The sequence below is a fragment of the Amaranthus tricolor genome, chromosome 7 (assembly GCF_026212465.1).
Source record: "Amaranthus tricolor cultivar Red isolate AtriRed21 chromosome 7, ASM2621246v1, whole genome shotgun sequence".
NCBI classification, from domain to species: Eukaryota; Viridiplantae; Streptophyta; class Magnoliopsida; order Caryophyllales; family Amaranthaceae; genus Amaranthus; species Amaranthus tricolor.
The window spans coordinates 16623715-16635155 of NC_080053.1; the positions used below are offsets into that span (position 1 = coordinate 16623715).

Here is an 11441-nt window from a genome sequence, read left to right on the forward strand (position 1 = left end):
ACAATATATCAAAAATAAGAGGGATAATATACATGTTTAATAAAGATTATCATGAATATTATAAAGATAATGATCTAAACATAGAATATAATTAGTCATAAAAACAATAATAAAAAATTTAGTAAATATTACTATTTGTTTGAGGAAGCTCACTATGTACTATCTAGGTTGCACTAAAACGGACACGGACACGGACACGGACACGGACACGACACGGGTACGGAAAAACGCCAACTTAAAAATGGCGGACACGGGGACACGAAAATGGTAATATAATAAATATATCAAATCAAAGATAATTTTACAATCTTTCATTTGATATTTTGTAAATAAACACTTTAAAAACATAAAAATCACATAAAATGCAAATAAGTACCAAATAAACAACATGAGTATTTAAAATAAGTCATACAAATTCAAAAAAAAATTTAAAAATTTAAAAATCAAATTACAAACACATTAAAATACCACAATTAAGAATTGAACTCTTAAAAAAAAAAATTAAATTTTTTTTTTTAAAAACGTGTCCTTCACTCTTGCCGTGTCCCTTGCCGTGTCCCTTACGTGTCCTAGCTGTGTACGCGTGTCTGAAAAAATATTAAAATATTGGACACTTCACTTGGCGTGTCGGACACGGATTTTCGCGTGTCCGTGTCCGACACGTGTCCGACACGGGACACGTCTGCCAATTGACGTGTCCGTGTATCAGAGTGTACTATATGTGAAGCACATGCACACAAAAAAGGCATGTCTCTGTATAATGTAAAACACACCTTCAATAGCATCATTAACAATTTACTCAATAACCAAAAAATTATGTTCAATAGCCACTAACACTAACATTACAATGTCGATAAAATTACCTTTTAGGCCTTTGTTGGACATTATTAATTTCTCACCCCTTCCTCTTTCTTATATGTTCACATTTTTCTTTTTTCGAATTTCTAACATCAGTAGAGGTGAAGGAAATATCAATTGCAGACTCAACTTGAAAAGAAGCATCATTAATTTCAACTGAATTTCTACGACTTCTATGAGGTCGTGAAATCGAAGTTAAGCCACCTCTTATTTTTGCCATAACAACTCAAAGTGAAACACTACAAACATAGAATATAACAGTTAATGAAACATGTTTAAAATAAGAGTCATTTATACTGAAAATAAAAGACTTGCAAAATATATTGAAATAACTCAACATTTAATAAATTGAAAATTAAACAATAAACCCTATAAAAATGGAAATCAAAATTGAAAATCAACAAAATTGCAGCAAATAAACAAAACACATATCAAAACTAAAAATGAACAAAATTGATGTCAAAATCATGATCATAATACAAAAATAGATTTAAAATCGAACCTAAAAGAGTCTTATTCCCTGTCCTTTTCCCTGTCAAGCCTCATCTTACGTTGAACCTTTTTGATTTGCCTTTAAGGTCTTCTTTTAGTGGAAGACTTCACTTTTCCTTTTAGTAAATTTCTTCCTAAAATCATTTAAAAAACATTAGATTCTAAGCAAAAATCCCTAATCTTTAATCACTTATCTCCATCAATGTTCTGTTCCTAGTCAACACTCCAGATTGATTTTTCCTTCAATCTTCCTTCTTTAATTTCAATAATACCATAATTGTCCTTTCTTTAGTGGAAGACTACTTTTGCTTTCAGTTATGTCTTTTTTTATTAATTCCTACAACATTGAACACTAACACTTTGCCCGTCAATTAAAGATTTACATTTTTTTTGGTTTTGGATTCTAGAAGACTAAAATAAAATAATTTATTAAAGTATAATAATAATTCATTAAATGAAAAATTTATATTAATAATCCAATCTTTTGTTCACCCCTGTGAATAATTTCAGATTTAGATTATTTTTAAATAATTCAACATTTTTCCTTAATTCACCGTGAATAATCCAACTTTTGTTTTAATTTTTTGACAACATACCCTATTATATCTATTATTGGTAATAAGGTATGTTGTAGATAAATGTATAACAAATGTTAAATTATTAGATTATAATTCAAATATAAGATTATTCACAATGAATAGGTGAAAGGTTGAATTATTTATGTTTATTTTTGAAGGTCAAATTAGATGAAGGGATTGTTGTGAAGTATTTGAATTTAGATAGGTTAAAAGTACGACCAAGTACAAGTATTTGGGATCGATCATTCAAAGGGATGGGGAAATTGGCGAAGATGTTAATCATCGTATACATGCGGGTTGGCTCAAGTGGCAAGCAGCCACCGCAGTGCTATGTGATAGGAAATTCCCAAGCATGTTAAAAGGAAAATTCTACCGGGCGACAATCAAACCAGCTCTGCTATATGGGACCGAATGTTGGCCTATAAAGAAGATTTTGGAACATAAGATGGAAGTTAATGCGTATGCTCAGATGGATGTGTGGGCACACATTGATGGATCGAATTAGGAACCAAGAGTTTAGGGACACACTAGGGGTAACCCCTATTTTTGGAAAAATGCACGAAAATAGATTAAGGTGGTTTGGACACGTGCAGAGAAAGACTTTCGACGCTCCTGTGAGGAGTGTAGAAAGCATTATAGTAGAGATAAGAGGAGTCGAGGAAGACCCAAGAGAACTTGAGATGAGCAAATAAAAGTTGACTTCCATGAGTTAAAACCTCTCTAAGGGCCTGACTAGGGATAGGGGTAGTTGGAGAGATGTCTTCTTATATTTCCTTTTAGTGTTTTTGCCCTCTTGCTTCTCTTGTTTCTTTATTAATAGTTTCTTTGTTTTCTTTTTCGTAGTTCATTCTACTTATTTATTTTATTTATAGGCATTTAATTTATCTTTCTCGTGTGGTTACATCTCTTTATCTTTCTCGAGTCAGGGAACTCTTTTGGCCGCGCTCTCAGTTGTGGGTATGAGTTGTCGCCGTCCTTTCCTCTTTAGATCATGTCCATAGTTTTTCTATGAGCGGGATACACTGGGTAGGATGATGATGATGATGATAATAATAAGTTAGAATTAGAATAAACCTATTTTGTTAAATTTTAGGTTTTTTAATTTGAAATGTGAATTATAGGTCCAAGACCTGATTCTAGATTTTTACAGTAATAAAGTAGTATTTGCTTTTTTTATTTATTTTATTTTATTTTATTTTATTTTATGAAGTAATATAAGTAGTTGATGACTATAATTGCTTAGGTTTAAGTTTGGAGTATTATATTATAAATTTTTAATTATTTAGAATAGTTCAATTAGATATTTATAGGTTGGAAAAATTGTTGTGAATAATTCATCCTATTTTCAATTATCTGTCAATAATCCTACCGTTTGTAAATTTTTTAATAATTCAACTTTTGCTTTCAGTTTGTTGCCAATTGACCATTTAAAGAAATGACTGGTTACCTCTTATCTTCTTCCTTCCTTATAATAATCCAATCCATTTTTCATTACCTATCAATAATCCCACCTTTAAAATTTTGTTTAATAATTCAACCTTTACTTTTTGTTTGTTGCCAATGAACCCTTTAAGAAACTAAATGAAAATCATTGCATAAATAGTAATTGTCTTTACATACATATACATCAAATAGGGTTGTTCAAAAACCCGACCTACTGACCCACACCCAACTCGTTATATATTATGTTTGTCAAGTTGAAATTTACAAGTTAAAATATTATACAAAAATAATAATAGTCGTAAGTTTTTCACTTCCCTTCAAAGTAAAATATCCCTTTTGAATCCGCGCTAAAGAAAAAATTGAGTATTTTAAAAATTGTGGATTTTTTGATAATAATTGAAGAGAAAATGTGTTAAAGAATTTTAAAGAAATTTAACATGTATGAATGAGATATGTTGGATTATTATAAACTAGTGGTAAAGAGAAATTGAGTATTTAGCTTATTGAAGGGTCCATTGGCAACAAAATCTAAACAAAAGTTGGAGTCTTAAAAAAATTGTAAAGGTGAGATTATTGACAGTTAATGGGAAATAGGTTAGATTATTATAAAAAAAGGAGAAGATGAGAGTTAACCTTATAAAACAGGTCATTTTCTAAAGGATTCATTGGCAACAAATTGAAAGCAAAGGTTGAATTATTAAAAAATTTTCAAAAGTTGGAATTATTGACAGGTAATTGAAAATAAATTGGATTATTCACAACAAATTTTCCTTATTGATTTTAGATTAGAAATTATTTGTTTGCAAATTTCCCTAAGCCTTCGTAATTTAGGTTTTTTATCTCCCATTTGTTCTCTCTAAAATCGCCTCAAAACATTTTTTTTCCAACTACTTTTACTTTGAGTTGTATTTTAAGATGGAAATTTGCCCTTTGAGTTTCAGTTAAAATATTGAAATTTATCATTTGAGATAGTAATTTGATCATTTGAGTCCCTGCGTTTGGAAATGAATGTTATTTTTTGAGTTTGTTGAAGATTAGAGTAAACATTTAATTTTTATTTCTTCCACATGCAAAATTATTAAGATGGCTTATTTTTTTATTTTTATTATTTTCTTTACATGGTTTTTATTGGGTTCAACTTTCTTCTTTTGGGTGTAACACCCATTTTTCCAAGAAATATATATATATATATATATATATATATATATATATATATATATATATATATATATATATATATATATATATATATATATATATATATATATATATATATGTATATGTATATATATATATATATATGTATATATATATATATATATATATATATATATATATATATATATATATATATATATATATATATATATATATATATATATATATATGTATGTATATATATATATATATATATATATATATATACATATATATATATATATATATATATATATATATATATATGGGTAGAATCAATTGAAAACAATTAAAGTGGTGAAAACTGAAAATCAAACTGAGATATACATATTGAAAACAATTAAAGTGGCTATTCAACATAATTTTTTTGTTATTGAGTGAATTGCAATGCTGTTAAGGTTGTGTTTACATTACACAAAGATGTGCCTTTTTTGTGTGTTCATGTGTTTTACATATGGTACATCATGACCTTCGTCAAATAAAAAGTAATTACTAAATATATTTTATTAATTACTAAACAAAAAGTTATTACTGTTTGTATGACTAATTATATTTTATGTTAGTTGAAATCTTTATAATATTTATGATAATCTTCATTAAACATATATGTTTTTCCTTCCTATTTTTGATAAGTTGAGATCTATATTAATAACCAAAAGTAGGCCTCGACAATTGCTGAGAATGATAAAAATTGGTTGTGAAGATCTACGTAGTACTTGGATATATCCAATGCTGTTCACAATAATTTTTTCATCATTCTCATGGATTACCAAGGCCTACTTTTGGTCATAAATATATATCACAATATATCAAAAATAAGAGGGAAAATATACATGTTTAATGAAGATTATTATGAATATCATAAAGATAATCATCTAAACATAGAATATAATTAGTCATAAAAATAATAATAAACAATTTAGTAAATATTACTATTTGTTTGACGAAGCTCACTATGTACTATATAATGTAAAACACACCTTTAACAACATCATAACAATTTACTCAATAACCAAAAAATTATGTTCAATAGCCACTAACACTAACATTATAATGTCGATAAAATTACCTTTTAGGCCTTTGTTGGAAATTATTAATTTCTCACCCCTTCCTCTTTCTTATATGCTCACATTTTTCTTTTTCGAATTTCTAACATCAGTAGAGGTGAAGGGAATATCAATTGCAGACTCAACTTGAGGAGAAGAATAATTAATTTCAGCTGAATTTCTATGACTTCTATCAGGTCGTGAAATCGAAGTTAGGCCACCTCTTATTTTTGCCATAACAGTTAATGAAACATGTTGAAAAAAAAAATTCATTTATACTGAAAATAAAAGACTTACAAAATATATTGAAATAACTGAACATTTGATAAATTGAAAATTAAACAATAAACCCTACAAAAATGTAAATCAAAATTGAAAATCAACAAAATTGCAGCAAAAAAACAAAACACATATCAAAACTAAAAATGAACAAAATTGATTTCAAAATCATGATCATCATAATACAAAAATAGATTTAAAATCGAACCTAAAAGATTCGCTAAATCGAACTTACAAGCTTGAAGAATGAAGAATAAAAATCACTGTAAAATACAATAATGTCGGACAAAACAATAACAAATTCAGTTAAGAAACTGAAAATCACAAATTACAATAGCAAAATGGCTAAAACATCGAACAAAATCAGAATAAAATTGCAAAAGATAACAAAATAATAACTAAATTCGCAAAAAAAAAGCAATACAATGAGAAAATTTATATGAATGAAAACTACAAAAAATTAAAATACAACAATGTCGAATCTGTAAGAATGACTCGGTTGCCTTTCTCATTAATGATAATGTCTATATATACAAGATTGTCAATATACTTTAGGAAACTAAATATTGTCCTAATATTCTACAAAATCATAAAGATTCTACATAATCACAAAGAAATCAAAGAGATTTTATGCTAAGATATTCTAATATTCTAATACACCCCCGCAGTCGAATCGGGCGGTTTGGAGACGCTGAGACTGGAACGAAAGTCATCAAATAACACTTGAGGAAGGCCTTTGGTGAAAATGTCAGCGATCTGATAACGAGATGGAACATGAAGCACCCGAACATTTCCACGTTTAACTTTTTCTCGAACAAAGTGAATGTCGATCTCAATATGCTTAGTGCGCTGATGATGAACCGGATTACCAGCCAAATAAACGGCACTAATATTGTCGCAATAGACGAGGGTAGCTGTGGTAATAGGACAGTGCAGCTCAAGAAGTAAATTGCGAATCCAACAAGTTTCAGAAACAACATTAGCAGCACCACGATATTCAGCCGCAGCACTGGATTTGGAAATAGTAGGTTGTCGTTTAGCTGACCAAGAAATTAAGTTATCACCTAGAAAAACACAGTAACCAGAAGTTGAGCGGCGAGTGTCAGGACAACCACCTCAATCAGCATCGGTATAGGACAAAAGAGTGGAAATATTAGAACGATGCAGCTGCAGTCCATAGGAAAGAGTACCCTTGACATAGCGAAGGATGCGATGAATAGCAGCCATATGTTCAATGCATGGATCATGCATATAGAGGCAAACTTGCTGAACAGCATATGAAATATCTGGGCGAGTGAAAGTAAGATACTGTAGAGCACCAGCTAGGCTACGATACAAGGTAGGATCGTCACAAGGAGAACCAGCATTAGCACAAAGTTTGCCGGAGGTAGCAACAGGAGTAGCAACAGAATTACATTGGGACATGCCAGCCTTTTCAAGAATTTCAGAGGCATACCTTTGTTGAGAGAGAAAGAGGCCCGTAGAAGTGCGAGTAACAACAATACCCAAGAAATAATTAAGAGGACCCAAATCCTTCATGGCAAATTCAGAGCTAAGTTTGGACATAATGGACTCACGAAGTGAATCTGAGGAAGCGGTGAGAATAATATCGTCCACATATAATAGCAGATAAGCAATATCAGATCCATGACGATAAACAAACAGGGAATTATCAGAAATGCTGTTAGAAAAGCCAATAGTAGTTGCAAAAGTAGCAAATTGGTGATACCATGCACGAGGAGCCTGTTTGAGACCATAAAGGGACTTACGAAGAAGACAAACATGATCAGGACGAGTAGGATCACGAAAACCCAGAGGCTGATGCATGTAAACAGTGTCAGTTAAGTGACCATGTAAAAAAGCATTCTTAACATCAAGCTGATGAATAGACCAAGACCTGGAAAGAGCAGTACTTAAAACAATGCGAATAGAAGCAGGTTTCACAACCGGACTAAAAGTCTCATCACAATCAATGCCTTCTCTTTGAGATTTACCATCACCAACAAGACGCGCTTTATAGCGCTCAAAAGAGCCATCGGACTTGGTCTTGACACGAAACACCCACAATGGCCGAATAATATTAGCATTAGGAGGACGTGGTACCAAATCCCAATTATGATTCTCAATTAAAGCATCAAATTCTTCTTTCATAGCTAACTTCCAGTTTGGGTCACGAAGGGCATGAAGGGGAGATTTGGGTAAAGGTGAAAAAGAAACGGATAAGGCTTGAGAGTAGTATTTGGGATTGGGTTTGAAAATACCATATTTACTCCGCGTAGTGATACCGGGGGTGAGGTAGGAGAAGATGAGTGGATTGGGCTGTGGGAAGTAGGCCCAATAGAAGAGGAGGAAGGAAGAGGGAGGTGGACTGGGCTGCGTGAGGCAGGCCCAGTTGAAAGTGGGGAAGAAGAAGTAGGCGAGCTGGGAGCTGCTGGATTCTGTTGGGCTAACGAGTTGGGGGTGGCTGGGTTCTGTTAGGCTGAACAATTTGAAGGCCCAATAGGGGAAATGAGAGGTACGGAGGCTGGAGAGGGAGAAAGGTGTGCTGGGTCAGATATGAGAGGCCCAGTAGTAGTAGGTTGACAAAGGGAGGAGGAATTAAGAGTTGGGCTTAGAGAGGAAGTAGGCCCAAAAGATGATGTATGGGCTGTTTGGAACAAATGAAGGGGAATATTAGCATCTAAAAATTGGTAGTTTGGGGAAGGTGAGGAAGGGGATTGAGCAAAAGGAAAAGTGGCCTCATCAAAGAGAACATGTCAAGATATAATGATTTTACGGGATGAGAGATCATAGCACTTGTAACCTCTATGAGAAGATGGATATCCTAAAAATACACATGGAGCGGAGCGTGGTTGTAGCTTGTGGATAGTGGAATAGGGAAAAAGAGGAAAACATAAACACCCAAAAACCCGTAAATGATTATATGTAGGAGCTTTACAATATAGCACATGAGTGGGAGTGAGATAACCAAGAATTTTAGATGGAAGGATATTGAGGAGATAGGTGGCCGTGTTTAAGGTGTGAGGCCAAAAAGACGGGGGAAGTGAAGCATGACATAAAAGAGTGCGAATGATGTTATTGATGGAGCGAATTTTGCGTTCGGATTTGCCATTTTGAGATGATGTGTAAGGACAAGAAAAACGAAGTGAAATGCCGCGACTAGTACAAAATTGACGAAACATATGATTGTCAAATTCACCCCCGTTATCGCATTGGAAAGATTTTATATTAAGCTCAAATTGGGTGTGAATAAAAGTATGAAAATGGACAAACACATCATAAACTTGTGATTTGCGACATAAAGGAAAAGTCCACAAAAAATTAGTATAATTATCAAGAAAAAGAACATAATATTTATATCCCGATGGGCTAGAAATAGGAGATATCCATAAATCACTATGAATAATATCAGAAGGTTTAGAACTCATAGTCATAGAATTAACAAAAGGTAATTGAATGTGTTTCCCTAAAGGACAAGAATGACAAAAAAAAAATGAGGATTTTTATTACATTTGATTGAACTAGAGGAATACAAGAAATTTAAAATCGCATTGCCCGGATGTCCTAAACGGGAATGCCAAATACTAGAGGAAAAAGCGGAAAAGGCCGATGATGTGGAGGATGAAGGAGTAGCTCCATGTGCGAATGGAAAAGGATAAAGATCACCCGTGCTATTAGATCTCAGGACGATGCTCCCCGTGGCCAAATCCTTCACAGAAAAGCCAAAAGGATCAAATTCAACGGAAACCATATTATCATGAGTGAATTTTCGAACGGAAATGAGATTTTTAATAAGTTTAGGTGCATGTAAGACATTTTTGAGGGAAATGGATTTTTTTGAAGTAGGAAAAGAAATATGCCCATGACCAAGAACTGGAATGAAATGACCATTACCGACAACAATAGCATTATTGAATTGATACTTTAAAGGAAAATAAGGAAGAAGAGTACCTTGAGAACGAGTCATGTGGAATGTGGCACCGGTATCCATATAAAATTGCTCATCCGGAGTCGATAAAGAGAGAGTGTTCATGGCATGATCGATGTCCGTAGGAATATAATTTGAAAAAGTATTAGTCCCGGTGTAATAGCTTTGTGCCGGACGTGGACCAAGAACACCATCAGAATGTCCATTGTTTGAAAAATGAGGAGCCCAAGATGTAGTAGGAAAGGGGGCAGCAGGCTAGGCCCAAGTATTTCTGGCCCAAGAAGGTCTCCCATAATAAGAAGGAGAAGGAGAAGGACTTGGGCCATGAGGATTGCTGTTGGGCCGAGAGGAAGGAAACATAGTAGGCCTGGTAGGAGGCTGCTGCCAGCGCCCATACCCACTGGTGGATCCATGGTGGCTGCCACGGTGGGGCCGGCCACCACGACGAGAGTGGCGGTGACCACCACGGTGGTGGGAAGGACCACGGTTGTTAAAAGAAGCGGAATTTTCAGAAAAAGTACCTTTATTTGAAGCAAGAAGAGCCGAATCTTGAGCGGGAGAAGTATGCTTATGATTAGAACGTTCTTCCAATTCCAACATAGAACGAAGAGTATCAAAGGAGGGAATAGGATTCATATGTTGAACCAAAGACCGAAAAGTTTTGTATTCCGAGTTTAACCCATGAAGAACTTGAAGAGCCAATCGATTGTCGGTGATGGAAGTGCCAAGATTATTAAGAGAAGTAGCAATACTTTCAATTTCATTGCAATAAGACTTTACATCGGAAAAAGTGGATAAAGAAATGTCATTAAATTGAGATTCAAGATGAAGGATTCGGGATGTCATATTATTTTGGAAATTGTTCTCAATACGAGTCCAAGCATCAAAAGCACAATCATCGGGACGTACTATAGTTTGAAGAAGAGAGGGATTAATAGAGCCATAAATCCATGTTCGAACAATGTCATCAAGACGTTGCCAATCGGAATCTTTAGGAACTAACACTTTAGAAGAGTCATCGGGAAGAATATGAGATTCCACAAGGTGAGCAAAACAATGAAGCTTGAATAAAGTGACCCAAGTATGAAAATTAGAACCATCTTCATTAAGTTGAATGGGAATACTTGTTTTAATGTTAGTAATCAAAGTAACGGGATGAATTTTGGTGGGAAAGGCCATGAAGAAGAAAGGTGAAAGAAAAGAAGGAAGAAGAGAAAGACAAGGAGAAAGAAAAAGGAGTCGGGATCAAAAAACCGAAGCTTCTGATACCATGTAAGAATGACTCGGTTGCCTTTCTCATTAATGATAATGTCTATATATACAAGATTGTCAATATACTTTAGGAAACTAAATATTGTCCTAATATTCTACAAAATCATAAAGATTCTACATAATCACAAAGAAATCAAAGAGATTTTAAGCTAAGATATTCTAATATTCTAATAGAATCAACGTATGTAAGTAAAAACACATAAAAGGAGAACTTACAAGCTTCAATTTGAAGAATCAAGCAATAGAACGATAAAATTTGTATGGAAATGTAGAATGAAAAAAAAAAAGAAATCCAGAGAGGGAAAGTGTAGAAGATAATATGAAAATGAAGAGTGAAAAAATCGAATT

General features: G+C 33.1%; 1 protein-coding gene across 1 annotated transcript; it reads right to left on the minus strand.

Moving 5' to 3' along the window:
* Window positions 1–10076: 10076 nt before the first annotated feature.
* On the minus strand, window positions 10077–11000 carry LOC130818556 (uncharacterized). The gene has a single exon (XM_057684720.1). The coding sequence runs from the start codon at window positions 10998–11000 to the stop codon at window positions 10077–10079; it is 924 nt and encodes a 307-aa protein (XP_057540703.1).
* Window positions 11001–11441: the final 441 nt, after the last annotated feature.